Source organism: Hylobates moloch, unplaced genomic scaffold, assembly GCF_009828535.3.
Source record: "Hylobates moloch isolate HMO894 unplaced genomic scaffold, HMol_V3 SCAFFOLD_1, whole genome shotgun sequence".
Lineage (NCBI taxonomy): Eukaryota > Metazoa > Chordata > Mammalia > Primates > Hylobatidae > Hylobates > Hylobates moloch.
In genome coordinates this window covers 97,145,960-97,162,071 of record NW_026652276.1, presented here as the reverse complement: position 1 = coordinate 97,162,071, position 16,112 = coordinate 97,145,960, and the positions used below count along the sequence as shown (strand labels likewise).

At 45.6% G+C, this 16,112-nt stretch overlaps 1 protein-coding gene across 12 annotated transcripts in view; it reads left to right on the top strand.

The window, feature by feature from the left end:
- USP42 (ubiquitin specific peptidase 42) overlaps positions 1–16,112 on the top strand; it is a 74,253-nt gene that overhangs the window by 49,882 nt on the left and 8,259 nt on the right. For 11 of the 12 annotated variants that reach the window (XM_058442537.1, XM_058442550.1, XM_058442540.1 and 8 more), the window contains 10 exons: positions 1,943–2,045; positions 2,979–3,046; positions 3,767–3,837; positions 5,061–5,143; positions 6,212–6,323; positions 7,643–7,783; positions 8,281–8,381; positions 9,867–10,020; positions 11,699–12,415; positions 12,525–12,619. In XM_058442537.1, coding sequence (XP_058298520.1) covers positions 1,943–2,045; positions 2,979–3,046; positions 3,767–3,837; positions 5,061–5,143; positions 6,212–6,323; positions 7,643–7,783; positions 8,281–8,381; positions 9,867–10,020; positions 11,699–12,415; positions 12,525–12,619 — 1,645 coding nt within the window. The remainder of the gene's footprint in view (positions 1–1,942; positions 2,046–2,978; positions 3,047–3,766; positions 3,838–5,060; positions 5,144–6,211; positions 6,324–7,642; positions 7,784–8,280; positions 8,382–9,866; positions 10,021–11,698; positions 12,416–12,524; positions 12,620–16,112) is intronic. The other variant, XM_058442561.1, reaches the window with a different exon arrangement.

Here is a 16,112-nt window from a genome sequence, read left to right as displayed (position 1 = left end):
AGCCTCCCAAGTAGCTGGGATTACAGACGTGGACCACCACACCTGGCTAATTTTGTAGTTTTAGTAGAGACGGGGTTTCACCATGTTGGCCAGGCTGGTCTTGAACTCCTGACCTCAGGTGGTCCACCCGCATTGGCCTCCCAAAGTACAGAGATTACAGACGTGAGCCACCGTGCCTGGCTATTTATACATGTATTTATTTGTTTTTATTCATTTATTTTTGAAATGGAGTCTCACTGTCACCTAGGCTGGAGTGCAGTGGTGCGATCTTGGCTCACTGCAACCTCCGCCTCCCGGGTTCCAGCGATTTCTCCTGCCTCAGCCTCCTGAGTAGCTGGGACTACAGGCGCCTGCCACTACCACCAGCTAATTTTTGTATTTTTAGTAGAGATGGGGTTTCACCATGTTAGCCGGGATGGCCTTGATATCCTGACCTCGTGATCCGCCCGCCTCTGCCTCCCAAAGTGCTGGGATTACAGGTGTAAGCCACTGCGCCCGACCACATATATTTATTTTTATACATACTTATATAGCAGGCATGACTTAACACTTTTAAACCTAGTCTTTTAAGAAAATGTCATTGCTCTGTGTGTGTGTGTGCGTGTGTGTGTATTCACTGATACACACATGGTTCAATCATGAAGTTGTCACGTTTGTAGGTCTAAACTGGTGGAGTGTTGGCAGTTTCATATGATTTAAGCTGGAACATTTTTATACATTCATACACATGTAAAATTCAGTATATATGTTTTAGTGTGATATTGCTTATACTTTTGTGTTAATTTTTTATTATAATTTTAAAAATAATTTGGTCTTGTAGCCGTTAATCAATTAGAAACAGGACTGAAATGTTTCTGTGCACCTGCAAATATTTCTTCTGTAGGTCACTGGGATAGAATTAGATAGGTTGGGAGATTTATATTTTGTTTTTTTTATTTGTTTTTTGTTTTTTTTTTTGAGACGGAGTCTCGCTCTGTCGCCCAGGCTGGAGTGCAGTGGTGCAATCTCGGCTCACTGCAAGCTTTGCCTCCCGAGTTCACGCCATTCTCCTGCCTCAGCCTCTCCGAGTAGCTGGGACTACAGGCGCCCACCACCACGCCCGGCTAATTTTTTTGTATTTTTAGTAGAGACGGAGTTTCACCGTGGTCTCGATCTCCTGACTTTGTGATCCGCCCGCCTCGGCCTCCCAAAGTGCTGGGATTACAAGCGCGAGCCACCGTGCCCGGCCAAGATTTGTATTTTGAATGGATTCTGTATTATAGAGATGTAGCACCAATTTAAAATCACCAACATAGCGTTTTGGACAAACTTGAGACAAAACAGCCAGTTTATTCAAGTGTAAATTTATTAACTTGCTAGAAACATGAGTCACTTTGTAGCTACTCTCTAGACTCTCAGAAACTCTAGCTGCTGTGGACTTTTAATGGTGTAAAGCAGGGGTCCCTAACCTCTGGTCCGTGGGCTGGTACCCAGTGTGGCCTGTTAGGAACCGGGCTGCACAGCAGGAGGTGAGCAGCAGGTGAGCATTCCCGCCTGAGCTCCACCTCCTGTCAGATCAACGGCAGCATTAGATTCTCATAGCAGCACCAACCCTATTGTGAACTGTGCATGCATGGGATCCAGGTTGCACGCTCCTTAGGAGAATCTCATGCCTGATGATCTGAGCTGGAACAGTTTCATCCCAACCCCCTCTTCTGGTCTGTGGAAAAATGGTCTTCCATGTAACCAGTCCCTGGTGCCGAAATGGTTGGGGATTCTGGTCTAAAGGGCCTGATCCTGCTTATAGCTTATATTAGTGGCTTATGTTAGTGCTATTTCCTCATAAAATAAGTATTTGGGAGTTTTCCAACCAACATATTATTATAAGATATATTTTGGGGGGTACAACTTAGGCTTATTATGTGTAATGATAAAGCCTTGTCTTTATACTGAAATTTTACAGGTATAGCTAGGCACTTCCGTTTTGGAAACCAAGAAGATGCCCATGAATTCCTTCAATACACTGTTGATGCTATGCAAAAAGCATGCTTGAATGGCAGCAATAAGTAAGTACAACAGAGCACCAGCCATGTCTTCATTGGGGATCTCTTGTTGTAATTTATTCTTATCAGAATTCATTTTCACCCTTTTTGTTGGAAGCACACAGAACTATGTTCACTCTACCTTTTGGCTTTGCTCTGCCTCTTCCTTAGGTGATGTGCATTATTTTAAAATGGTTGAAACTTACACATGTATCTTACTGTAACAGTTTGAGTTGGCTCAATCATAGATGTGAGGAAATAAACATTGGTCTTGCATCTATTTAATTTCTGATTATCAGCAGACGTCTACAGATCTCAAGCTAGCTGCTTCTCCTTTCTAGTTGTGCCTGATGTTTTCTTCTCTCTGCTGCCCTCCAGCCTGTGTTTATTTCCTGAACCACCACCCCAGTTAGTGATTCCTGTAGCTAGTTCCTTAAAATCTAAATGCAGACTCCAGAGGAAGAACGAGGGGACAGTTAGATAATGCATCCCAAGCCGCTTGGTGCTGTCAGCACACCTGGTAGATCTCCCTCTGCATTTTCCCTGCCCCGTCACTGCCCTGTCTAGGCCTTCATTGTCCGGGTGGTGACAGACTTGGGTCGGAGGAAGACTGTCTGCCTTTTCCGCCTCCAATCCCTTTCCTCCCACACAGGCCGCAGCCCCCGGAGGCTGCCGTCTTCCTGCTTCAGGACCAGACTCCTGCCTTGCTTCGCGAGTCCCTTCCTGACAGACACAGCTCCCACAGCTCTGCGTCTCCTCCCACCACTCCCAGACCTCCCTGTGTTCTGGCCAGGCAGGGATGCCCTTGGGCTGCCACACGTGCCATCCTTTTATTTTCCATGGCTGTCCTGTTTGAATTCTTGATCTTTTGTGAGCTCCCATGTGTTTGAAATCTGGTCACAGCATCTGGAGTTTTTTCAAAGCTCTTCTCTCATGTCACTGTTCAATGTTTTTCAGATTAGACAGACACACCCAGGCCACCACTCTTGTTTGTCAGATATTTGGAGGATACCTAAGATCTAGAGGTAAGCTTTTGCTTATAAGTTGATAAAATGATACACACATGTGGTTAAAAAATGGTAATAATAGGACAGGGTTAGTCCTACTAGGAAGGAAGGAAAAGTACTTCTCTCTGGCCCAGATTCTCATTCCTTTTACCCGAAGGCAACCTCGATGCCAGGTTGTAGTAAATCCTCCTGGTAGTTTCCTGTGCATGAATAAACTGGGAGCATACTGTGTGCACTGCTTCCATTTGTCTCTTCGTATTAGCAGTCTTTTACATTTCAGCACACAGGCCTAACAGCCTTCGACAGTTGGAGTAGTGTTCTGTTTATTTTAGTCCCCTATCGATGGGATTTAGGTTGTTTGTGTTTTGTTGTTGTTCATGGAGCATCCGTGCACACATGCTTTGTGTCTGGGTAAAAATGTATATGTAGGATGAATTCTTAGTATTAGAATTTCTGGATCACAGGGAGTGTGTATTGTAAATTTTAATTCTGTCAGGTTGTCCTTCTAAGAGGTTATACCAGTTTTGATTCTAACCAATAGTATATGAGGGGCCAAATTCATTACACTTTTCACCCATATTATGAGTAGTATTAATTTAAAACTTTTTTTTGTTCAATTGATAGAAAAATTACAATTAAAAAATTTTAAATTTCAAAATTGTATTTTGTCATTTCAGTAGTTGATGTTGCTGTAATGATTATACTTTGCTCATCTTTTGCATTTTATTTTTATTTCAGTCAAATGTTTAAATTGCAAGGGCGTTTCAGATACTTTTGATCCATATCTTGATATAACATTGGAGATAAAGGTAAATTTCATAATTATGGGAGTAATTACATTTTTAAAATAAGTCATTTTATATAACTATAGTTCATTTATAATTTAGACTACTTGTTAGAGAATATAAATTGAAAAATTCAATATGCTAAGATTTCATTTGGAGGGATTATTCAAGCTTTGTAGTAAGCATCATAAATAAGCTTTTAAAAGTTTTTTTTTTTTTTTTGAGACGGAGTCTCGCTCTGTCACCCAGGCTGGAGTGCAGTGGCGCAATCTCGGCTCACTGCAAGCTCTGCCTCCCGGGTTCACGCCATTCTCCTGCCTCAGCCTCTCCGAGTAGCTGGGACTACAGGCGCCCGCCACCACGCCCGGCTAATTTTTTTGTATTTTTAGTAGAGACGGGGTTTCACTGTGGTCTCGATCTCCTGACCTCGTGATCCGCCCGCCTCAGCCTCCCAAAGTGCTGGGATTACAAGCGTGAGCCACCGCGCCCGGCCTAAAAGTTTTTTTATTACTCTTTGAATTTTCTTTTTCTTTCTTTCTTTTTTTTTTTTTTGAGATGGAATTGCACTCTGTCGCCCAGGCTGGAGTGCAGTGGCGTGATCTCGGCTCACTGCAACCTCCGCCTCCCGGGTTCAGGCGATTCTTCTGCTTCAGCCTCCCAAGTAGCTGAGACTACAGGCGCGTGCCACTGTGCCCTGCTAATTTTTTGTATTTTTAGTAGAGACGGGGTTTCACCATGTTAGCCAGGATGGTCTCGATCTCCTGACCTCGTGATCTGCCTGCCTTGGCCTCCCAAAGTGCTGGGATTACAGGTGTGAGCCACCGCGCCCGCCTGGAAAATTTTCTTTTTACATAAAAATTCTCATTTGCTTTTATATCTTTGAGTCTTCTGTTCTTTCTTTTAAAAAATAAGGGGCACGGCTGGGCATGATAGCTTATACCTGTAATCCTAACAGTTTGGGAGGTCGAGGTGGGAGGATCGCTTGAGCCCAGGAGTTTGAGACCAGCCTGGGGGAATATAGTGAGACCCCTGTCTCTACAAAAAATGAAAAATTTAGCTGAGCATGGTGGCCATGCCTGTGGTCTTAGCTGCTTGGCAGGCTGAGGTGAGAGGATTGCTTGAGCCCAGGAGGTCAAGGCTGCAGTGAGCTGTGACTGCCACTGCACTCCAGCCTGGGTGGCAGAGCAAGACCCAAACGCAAGTGATGGTGTGTGGTGATGTGGTGTTTGTGCCTCTTCTCTTCCCAGGCTGCTCAGAGTGTTAACAAGGCATTGGAGCAGTTTGTGAAGCCGGAACAGCTTGATGGAGAAAACTCATACAAGTGCAGCAAGTACGTTGGGTGGTGACTTGGTTCTTGATGCTGGCTGCTCCAGTGGGGATGGCTGGCAGGCTTGGTTGAGAGAGTTTGGTGTGTCTAGGTTGCTTGAGTTTCTGATACCCGCTGGGAAGACACTGGGTCCCTGTCGTCCAAAGGCCAGAGCCCAGAGTGTCTTGATGTGTGCATTTCTGCAAGATGCGCAGCTCTGTGCCCGTGAAAGCCTGGGGCATAACATTATTGGGCAGATTTGGTGGGAGGAGAGAGGTAAAATTGTCTTTGCAGCCCATGGCAGTGCTGCTTCAGGTGTGGCTGGGCACCCACTATCTGCCAAATAGCATTTTCATTGACTTTCTTATCATGAGGGCTGCTGTCAGATGGGGAGTCACTTTCTTCTGGGATAGCGAGGCTCCTTCTCTCTTAGGGTGGGTTCCCAGTGTTTGGGATAGCATTTGCTGGAAAACTCTAATTTTGATTATTCATTGATATGTTTCCCCATGAAGTCAAGAGTGCCTATTTTAAGAAAGCTCTTTTGTATGTTTTTAAGTAGATTTCCACTTTGTGGTCAGGTAATAGAAGTAACTTTTTTATTGTCAAATCTTCAAGACCAGAGGGATTTTGCCTTTGTTTTAAATTCCACAGACATTTCTAATATTTATTTTTATTCCTTTTGTTTCTGGTTAGGGCTTTCTTTTAATATTATAATAATTATTATTTTTAAATTAGATGAATTTAAGACGTATTTTCACATAATTATACCAGTCTGAACATGTTTGTTTTTCAGTTTCTTTAGAATTGCGAGAAAGCTGTGTTAACCTAATTTTAATATTATTGGTGGCTTGTGTGGCTTGGCTTTTCAGAATTGTCCTAACTTCCTTTCCTTTCATTGCTAATTAAGCAGCTTCCCCCTGTATTTTTAATGTTAATATTTTCACTGTTGGTTGAAGGCTGGTGGTTCTCATCCAGTGTCTTTTTTGGAACCTTAATGTGGAATGTTTGAGAATAATAACAAGAAAGACCAAAATACCAAAAGTTGTGTGTGTATATTCGTCTCCTTAAACTTTTGTTTCTGTTTATTTCAAGGTGTAAAAAGATGGTTCCAGCTTCAAAGAGGTTCACTATCCATAGATCCTCTAATGTTCTTACACTTTCTCTGAAACGTTTTGCAAATTTTACTGGTGGAAAAATTGCTAAGGTATGTGGATGATGTCATTAATCATCTTTTATGTCGAGCCTTTCAAGGCTTAATGTGTCTGTAGCTATTAAGGATTAAGGACTCGACTTTCTCATGACAAAATTGCTAACTATTACCTACATTTGGGCTTCATTGTCTGTTTTGTTGGTACCCATGGTTATGAGGGGATACAGGGAGAGCCTGTATAATCTGAAATCCAAAGAGGACTTCCTGCTAGACTTTGCCAGTTTTCACCAAAGTTCATTTTGTCTTGTTTGTTTGTTTTCTGATTGGTAGTACACTGAATTTTCCCATTTTCTTCCCACTTTCTGAAGATTGAAAATGGTCAAAAACTAAATAGCATGCAAGAGAAATAAACGATCCATTCCTGAATTATTAAAATTAAATAATTGGCCGAGTGTGGTGGCTCACGCCTGTAATCCTAGCACTTTAGAAGGCCTAGTTGGGCATATCACTTCAAGCCGGGAGTTTGAGACCACTCCGGCCAACGTAGCAAAGCCCTGTTTCTACTAAAAATACTAAAGTTAGCTGGGTGTGGTTGCAGGCACTTGTAATCCCAGCTACTCGGGAGGCTGAGGCAGGAGAATCGCTTGAACCTAGGAGGCAGAGGTTGCAGTGAGCCGAGATTGTGCCACTGCACTCCAGCCTGGCAACAGTCAGATTCTGTCTCAGAAAAAAAAAAAAATTAATGTTCAGAGTTGTCATTTTGTTACTCTGTCCTTTGATGGGTTTGAAGAATTCACTTAATGTAGATCCTGACTTGTTAAAAGAAAATAATAAATGCAGCAGGATGGCCTTAAATACACTTAGATTCAGCTATCCTCCCGGTTAACCATGCCCTTTGAAAGGTGGCTAGGCCAGGCGCAGTGGCTCATGCCTGTAATTCTAGCACTTTGGGAGGCCAAGGCGGGTGGATCACGAGGTCAGGCATTCAAGACCAGCCTAGCCAAGATGGTGAAACCCCCGTCTCTACTAAAAATACAAAAATTAGCCGGGCGTGGTGGTGCACCTGTAATACCAGCTACTGGGGAGGCTGAGGCAAGAGAATCACTTGAACCCGGGAGGCGGAGCTTCCAGTGAGCCGAGATCATGCCACTGCACTCCAGCCTGGGTGATAGAGTGGCACGCCATCTCAAAAAAAAAAGAGATGGCTAAATGCACTAGGTTTTTTAAATGCATTAGGTTTTTGCTAGAATATCACAGGGCTCAGGTGTTCTGTGGGTCTCCCCTCCCAGGAGGCTCTAAGTACCCTCTCTACCTGAATATGTGGAATGATCTGTGCCCTCAGAAATGTTTCTCCTTTTTCCATTTCTGTCTAGGATGTGAAATACCCTGAGTATCTCGATATTCGGCCGTATATGTCTCAACCCAACGGAGAGCCGATTGTCTATGTCTTGTATGCAGTGCTGGTCCACACTGGTTTTAATTGCCATGCTGGCCATTACTTCTGCTACATAAAAGTAAGCTGTGCAGATTTGCTATTAACTATGGTTACATACATGCTATAAGACAGCAGTAGCATTCTTGGGATAGGGAGAGGTGGAACTTTCACAGTTAAAATGTGAATACCCTTTGTAAAAATATTTCTCTTGGCCGGGTGCAGTGGCTTACTCCTGTAATCCCTGCACTTTGGGAGGCTGAGGCTGGGGGATCACTTGAGGTCAGGAGTTCGAGACCAACCTGGCTAACATGGTGAAACCCCGCCTCTATTAAAAATACAAAAATTATCTGCGTGTGGTGGCGCCTGCCAGCAATCCCAGCTGCTCCGGAGGCTGAGGCAGGAGAATCGCTTGAACCCAGGAGGTGGAGATTGCAAGATCACGCCACTGCACACCAGCCTGGGTGACAGAGTGAGACTCCATCTCAAAAAAAAAAGAAAAGAAAAAAATATTTCTCTTGAGTATGTTCCACGTTTAATTAAATCTAATCTCTCTCTTTTATTGGCTCTCGTTTACAGGCTAGCAATGGCCTCTGGTATCAAATGAATGACTCCATTGTATCTACCAGTGATATTAGATCGGTACTCAGCCAACAAGCCTATGTGCTCTTTTATATCAGGTATTGTCATGAAAACAAATTGCCAAATTTTCTGGTGTGTCATTTCTTCTTGTCTTATCAACATATTTGAATTCAATATTCAGTGTTTTTTTAAAAAAAAAAACCCAGCAGCTTAAAGATCAACTCTAGCCTGGGCATGGTGCCTCACGCCTATAATCCTAGCACTTTGGGTGGCCAAGATGGAAGGATCACTTGAGCCCAGGAGTTCAAGACCGACCAGCCTGGGCAACATAGTGAGACCACATCTCTACAAAATATGAAAAAATTAGCCAGGCGTGGTGTTGTGGGCCTGTGGTCTTATCTGCTCAGGAAGTTGAGGTGGGAGGATTACTTGAGCCTGGGGAGGCTGAGGCTGCAGTAAGCCATGATTGAGCCACTGCATTCCAGCCTGAGTGACAGAGCAAGACTGTCCCAAAAAAACCCCGAAAACCATCAACTCTGCCATGTGCCCGGAGAGTAAGAAAGGTAGTGTCTGAGTGGGATGATGAGTTTGCTCCGCATCGCACTCTGTGGCCATGAGCACTGAAGGTGCAGCTGCAGGGAGAGGTGGTAGCTGACGAGGGTGGGCTGCTGCTGTGGGCAGCAATGGAGTAGGCCAGGAGCCACAGGACAATGAGTGGAGAGCTCGGGAAGGGGCCTCTGAGCACCTGGCATGATCACAGCCAGCACCTCCCAACCTGGAGCACAGGTCAGTCGCCTTCCAGGCCGAGGCCAGCACCCGCGCCCAGCTCTGTCCTGTTGTGGCTGCATACGCTTTTCACTCACTCACTCCATTTTTGGAAAAAATGTTTGACAGCTGAAAATGAAGAATATCCTCAAATGTCCAACTGGCAGAATGCTCATGTCTGCACATTGAAATATTAAACACTGGCACTGGATTTCGGCAGTTGGGCTGAAGCACAGATGATCAGAGGAGGCCTCAGGCAAAGTTGAGGGGTAGGATTTTGTTTCTAACTTTTTTGGACACTGTAGATTTTCTACAGTGGCATATATTTATAATTAGAAAAATATAAGCCTGAGCAACAAAGCGAGACCCCATTTCTACAGAAAATAAAAAAATTAGCCAGGCGTGGTGGTGCATGTCTGTGGTCCCAGCTACTCAGGATGCTGAGGCAGGAGGGCAAGGCCGCAGTGAGCAATGACTGTTCCACTGCAGTCCAGCCTGGGCAACGTAGCAAGACCCTGTCTCAAAGAAAGGAAAATATAAATAAACAGAAAAGAAATACCTTTCAGATGAAACAGCATCTTCAGAAAACACAGTTTAAAGAACATCATTTACCCAGTTATCCTTGTTGTCTCCTGATCTGAGTGCCTGACATTAGCCTGAAGGAGAGGATGTGTATAGCTCCGTACTGTGTAGCATAAACATGCCATTTTTTTTCATCAGTTTTCTGCCTGAGGGGTTAAATGCTGTTGACTTTGTAAATGAATCTCTCCTAAGGAGGTATCCTGTGTCACCCTAAGTATCACTCTCCTTGTCTCCAGGTCCCATGATGTGAAAAATGGAGGTGAACTTACTCATCCCACCCATAGCCCTGGCCAGTCCTCTCCCCGCCCCGTCATCAGTCAGCGGGTTGTCACCAACAAACAGGCTGCGCCAGGCTTTATCGGACCACAGCTTCCCTCTCATATGATAAAGGTAACAGTCCTTAGGGAGAAGAACATTTTTATGTTAATTTTTAAAATGTAACTTCAAAGTCTCAAGTTGAATTGTAGTGGTTGCTGTGTCCTCAAATACATCTGAATTTCTTCTCACAGTTTAATCGAACCCTCTTATACAGTATTTCACATATACAGAAAACGGCCGGGCGCAGTGGCTCACGCTTGTAATCCCAGCACTTTGGGAGGCCGAGACAGGTTGAGCTCAGTAGTTTGAGACCACCCTGGGTAACAGGGTGAAACCCTGTCTCCACAACAAATACAAAAATCAGCCGGGTATGGTGGTGTGTGCTGTGGTCCCAGCTGCTCAGGCGGCTGAGGCAGGAGGATCACTTGAGCCCACAAGGCAGAGGTTGCAGTGAGCTGAGATCGCACCACTGCACTACAGCCTGGGCAACAGAGTGAGACCCTGTCTCCAAAATAACCCCCCCAAAAAACAAAAACCCCAAAATATACAGCGAACCTTACCAATAGGGAGGAAACAGGGAAGTCTGGGTGTCAGCACCTTTAAATTTTAGGTCCCCTCTGGACTTCCATTCTGCTCAAAGGGTTAAACACTTGGAGATTCTTAATTCCTGTTGGACTCCAGGAAAGCGATCTGTTTACGAGAACATGTTTGTTGGGTCCATTTAGTCGTTTCAGGGGTGTGGTGTTTCTGTCTGCTGTCCCCCGGGGTTTGATTTTACTCCCTGTTGGTCCTGTCGGGGCGAACAGTAGTGAGCTAGTGTCACAAGGAACACAAGATTCCAGAGTGGGGGCCTCATCTGCGCTGTGGCATCTTCACAGCTTTTCGGCTTGAGTTTGTTTTGGATGATCACATACACTGTCTAGCTGCATGCTTTATTTTATGGACATCAGGCAGTATTTGAGGTATAACAGAGTCACACATCAAATGCCCAGCGGGCTCCCCTGTTGGGCTCTGCTCCAGAGTGACATCAGGATTCTGGCAAACAGGAGGGCATGTGCCCTGTAGGAAGGGGTGGTTGGCATTGCTTTTCCAAAGACTATTTTTGTTTTTACCATGAAGCTTTCCAGTGTTAAGATGGCAGCTAATTCAGGTATTTGTGAAGGCGCTGTGAAGGCCACACATGATCTGTTAACTGACTTTCAGGCCTGCGCCTTCATGGGGATGCAGCAGCCATGGTGGGAACCTGCAGCGAATGTATTACTGCATGAGGAGAATGTGGAGACATTGTGGGGCAGTGGTGGGGGTCATGGCTGAGTGAGCGGCGGCTGAAGCAGCCCCTACTCTCCCCCCACGTGACCGTCTTTGCTCTGAGGCCAGGGTGATTCCTCCTTTCTGGCACTCTGCAGCGGTGAGCTCCCAGGAAACCCAACCAGGGAGCAAGTGTGTGACTCCACGCCACAGGGCCTGCTGATTTCTGTCAGATCTGGAACAGAAAGAGTTTGGTCTGAGGATTGTATTCTGTGAAACATATATGTCCTGTTTATTGATTTATTGCCAGAAAACTAGGGCCTGTGGAAAGTATGCGCGGGTAGGAGGGATTGAGAAAAACAGAGAACATTTCCAGGTGTATGAAACTTGTTAGTCCTGAAAAAAAAAAAAAAAAATGCGAAGGACCCATCAGCCAAAATGGGTTCTGTTTGTGTGACCATGTTTCTGGAGCTCTGACCAGCTGTGCTTTGCTTACTTCCAGAATCCACCTCACTTAAATGGGACTGGACCATTGAAAGACACGCCAAGCAGTTCCATGTCGAGTCCTAACGGGAATTCCAGTGTCAACAGGGCTAATCCTGTTAATGCTTCAGCTTCTGTCCAAAACTGGTCAGTTAATAGGTCCTCTGTGATCCCAGAACATCCTAAGAAACAAAAAATTACCATCAGTATTCACAACAAGTTGCCTGTTCGCCAGTGTCAGTCTCAGCCTAACCTTCATAGCAATTCTTTGGAGAACCCTACCAAGCCCGTTCCCTCTTCTACCATTACCAATTCTGCAGTACAGTCTACCTCGAACACATCTATGATGTCAGTTTCTAGTAAAGTAACAAAACCGATCCCCCACAGTGAATCCTGCTCCCAGCCCGTGATGAATGGCAAATCCAAGCTGAACTCCAGCGTGCTGGTCCCCTATGGCGCCGAGTCCTCTGAGGACTCTGACGAGGAGTCGAAGGGACTGGGCAAGGAGAATGGGATTGGTGCAACTGTGAGCTCCCACTCTCCCAGCCAAGATGCCGAAGATGAGGCAGCTCCGCACGAGCTCCAAGAACCCATGACCCTAAACGGTGCTAATAGTGCAGACAGCGACAGTGACCCAAAAGAAAACGGCCTGCCGCCTGATGGTGCCAGCTGCCAAGGCCAGCCTGCCCTGCACTCAGAAAATCCCTTTGCTAAGGCAAACGGTCTTCCTGGAAAGGTGAGTGCACATCAGGGTCTTCAGCCTCGTTTGTGGTGGTTCCCTTGGCTGGATTTCAGGAGGCATGGAGCTGGCGACTGAAACTGAAATATTTTTGTTTTTATTGCAGTTGATGCCTGCTCCTTTGCCGTCTCTCCCAGAAGACAAAATCTTAGAGACCTTCAAGCTTAGCAACAAACTGAAAGGCTCGACGGATGAAATGAGGTACGTAAGAGTAAATCTGAGGCACGTGTGGCAGCATAGTAGGAAATCCAGTAGCCTCCAGATGTGTCAGTAGTGGAATGCTGTAGAAATTTTATAGTGAACATTTTGAATCCTAGAATGATTTGAATTATAATGTATAGGATTTATTAATTTGCCTTTTAGAAGAGTAAAGAAAAAATGTGGCATACAGGACCGAGTCCACGGAAACTTGATGTGCTCACCATGCTGTTTCTCCTCCTGCATGGCCACCTCTCTCTGGTTACTGGCGCGCCTTCAAGTGCCATCTCATTTCATCTTTCTCATGAGGAGTGATGATGTGAGGGTGTGCTGAGGGTCTAGGCCAGGGCTCTCGGTCCTGTCAAGAAGCACATACAGTCATCCGTCCATCCACAACAGGGATGCATTCTGAGAAATGCATCGTTTGGGGATGTGGTTGTCATGCCAGCACCACAGTGTGTCACACAGACGTAGATGGTGTGGCCTGCGGCTCCTAGGCCACAAACCTGCACAGCCTGTGACTGCACTGGATCCCGTAGGCAGCTGTAACACAGTGGTATTTGTGTATCTAAACATAGAAAAGGGACAGTAAAAATATGGTATAAAAGGAAAACTGGCACACCTGCACAGGGCACTTACCATGAATGGAGCTGGCAGGACTGGAGGGTGCTCTGGGTGAGCGCTGAGTGAATGTGGAGGCCTGAGACAGTACACTCCTGTAGACTCTAGAAGCACTGCACACTTCGGCTACACTCAATTTGTTTAAAAAATTGATTTCTTCAATAGTAAACACACCTTAGCTTACTGTAACTTTTTTACTTTATAAACTTTTAAATTGTTTAACTCTTTTATAATAACACTTAGCTTAAAACACAAACATTATACAGCTGTGCAAAAATAACTTCTTTTGTTTGTTTGAGACGGAGTCTCGCTGTGTCACCAGGCTGGAATACAGTGGTGCGATCTCAGCTCACTGCAGCCTCTGCCTCCTGGGTTCAAGCAATTCTCCTGCCTCAGCCTCCTGAGTAGCTGGGTCTACAGGCGTGCACCACCACACCCAGCTACAAAAATAAGTTCTTTATATCCATATTGATAAGCTTTTTTCTACTTTTAAATTTTAAAACTTTTTTTGTGAAGACACAAACACACACATTAGCCCAGGGTCACAGGGTCAGTGTCATCTGTATCATTGACTTCCACCTCCACATCTTGCCCCACGGGAAGGTCTCAGGGGGGCAGTAACACCCATGGAGCTGTCATCTCCTGTGACAACAGTGCCTCCTCCTGGAGACCTCCTGAAGGACCTGCCTGAGGCTGTTTTACAGTTACGTTACATTTTGTAAGAAGAAGGAGCACACTCTAAAATAATCATAAAAAGTACAGTTAGTAAATACATAAGCCAGTAACAGTCATTTTTTTTTGTTTTTGTTTTTGAGATGGAGTCTCTCTCTGTCGCTCAGGCTGGAGTCTCTGTCGCCTCGGCTCACTGCAGCCTCCGCCTCCTGGGTTCAAGCGATTTTCCTGACTCAGCCTCCTGAGTAGCTGGGACTACAGGCATGCACCACCCAACCCAGTTAATTTTTTTTTTTTTTTTGTATTTTTAGTAGAGACAGGGTTTCACCATGTTGGTCAGGCTGATCTCAAACTCCTAACCTCAACTCATCCACCCGCTGTGGCCTCCCAAAGTGCTGGGATTCCAGGCGTGAGCCACCGTGCCCGGCCAGCATGCCATTGTCATGCATTATGTAGTAATCGTATGTGCTAGACTTCCATGGGACTGGGAGTGCAGTGTGTTTGCTTACACCAGCATCACCACACTCATGAGTCACGCGTTGCCCTTGGACTGTTACAGTGACGGGATTTTTCAGCTCTGTTGTAATCTTATGGACTGCCATCATGTGTGGTCTGTTGTTGACTGTATGTATGAGGTACATGACTGTACTTTGTAAAGGCCCTTCAAGGATTCTGAAATTATAGATAATAAAACCTGCCCCACAATTAAAAAAAAAATCACGTAATGTTAGTCAAGAATGTAAATGTAATGTTAGTCAAGAGTAAGAGGAAAGGAATTTGTCATGCAGTGACAGTGGCTTCACCACACAAAGAAGCAGGCAGGACGGCCCCGTGGTGAGAGGCTGTGTGCGGGCGGTGCTTACATCTCTGCACAGGTTGGCTGTGAGTGACAGCTCAGAGTGCGGCTGGATGTCACCATACTCGGTGCCAGGCGCGGGTTCGTCATCAGGAAGTGATGTTCTCATGGCGAACAACTTCTGGTGAAGTTCTGATCAAATCACAGCGTGAGCGACTCTAGATTTATATACTAGGTGCCTTCCTGGAAACGTCAGTGTCTGTGAAAACCGTGCCAGTGACACACCTGTAGTTTTTACCCACATGGTCATTGGCACTCACTCACCTGTGGGGGTGCTGTTCGTGCTGGTGGGGCTCCCATCACTGTGGCAACCCCAGAGTGGCCCCCGGCAGGTGGGAGTGCCCTCACTGAGGCCCTCTGTTAGGAGGGCTTAGGTATTAAACCGGAACGGGGCGAACCCTGCGGGCAGGGAACACTCATTCCCAGCCTAAGGATAGGCCAGCTTGGACACTCGCTCCCTTGGTGAGTGCACTGTGGCCTTTCCTAGGCCAGGTAGCATGAGGGTGAGGTAGGTGGCTGTGCAGACAAGCCCAGGCCACAGCAGCTTTCATTATTAACCCTGAGGACATATCGAAAGCTCTGCGGGAATCAAAGGACAAAGTTAATTTACTGCAGAACGTTTTATTAAAGCCTCTGATTCCTCACAATTTGTCAGTAATTGGAGGAGCTGCTGGCAGTGTTTGGAGGTGGCTGCTCTACCTTTGAGGGTCCAAGAGAAATCAGAGAAAGGGAGTCCAGAGGAAAGGAGGAGGCCCTGTCATCACTGGACTTTTTTTCTTTAGTCTTAGTTATTAGGAAGAACTAGAGGAATTGCGGCCGGGCACGGTGGCTCACGCCTGTAATCCCAGCACTTTGGGAGGCTGAGGCGGGCAGATCACCTGAGGTCAGGAGTTCAAGGCCAGCTTGGCCAAGGTATAGTGAAACCCCGTCTCTACTAAAAATACAGATATTAGCTGGGCGTGGTGGTGGGCACCTGTAATCCCAGCTACCTGGGAAGCTGGGTCAGGAGAATCGCTTGTACCCAGGAGATGGAGGTTGCAGGGAGCTGAGATCACACCACTGCCCTCCAGCCTGGGCAACAGAGTGGGACTCTGTCCCTCAAAAAACAAAACAAAACAAAAAAGAGGAATTGGAAGAACTAGAGGGATATCCAGAAACAGGAAGAGCCTAGAACTGTAGGATTATTGTTTTGAAAAATAGGCTAGGAGCTGCGCTTGATGATACAGCATTTTATTTTTATTTAATAAGGGAAAGAGAAAATTGGGAGTTTCCGGAGATAGTAGTACTAGCCTAATATTGGGCTTCAGCGAGATGTATTTAAAGAGACGAAATAGCAAGTGAACGTTT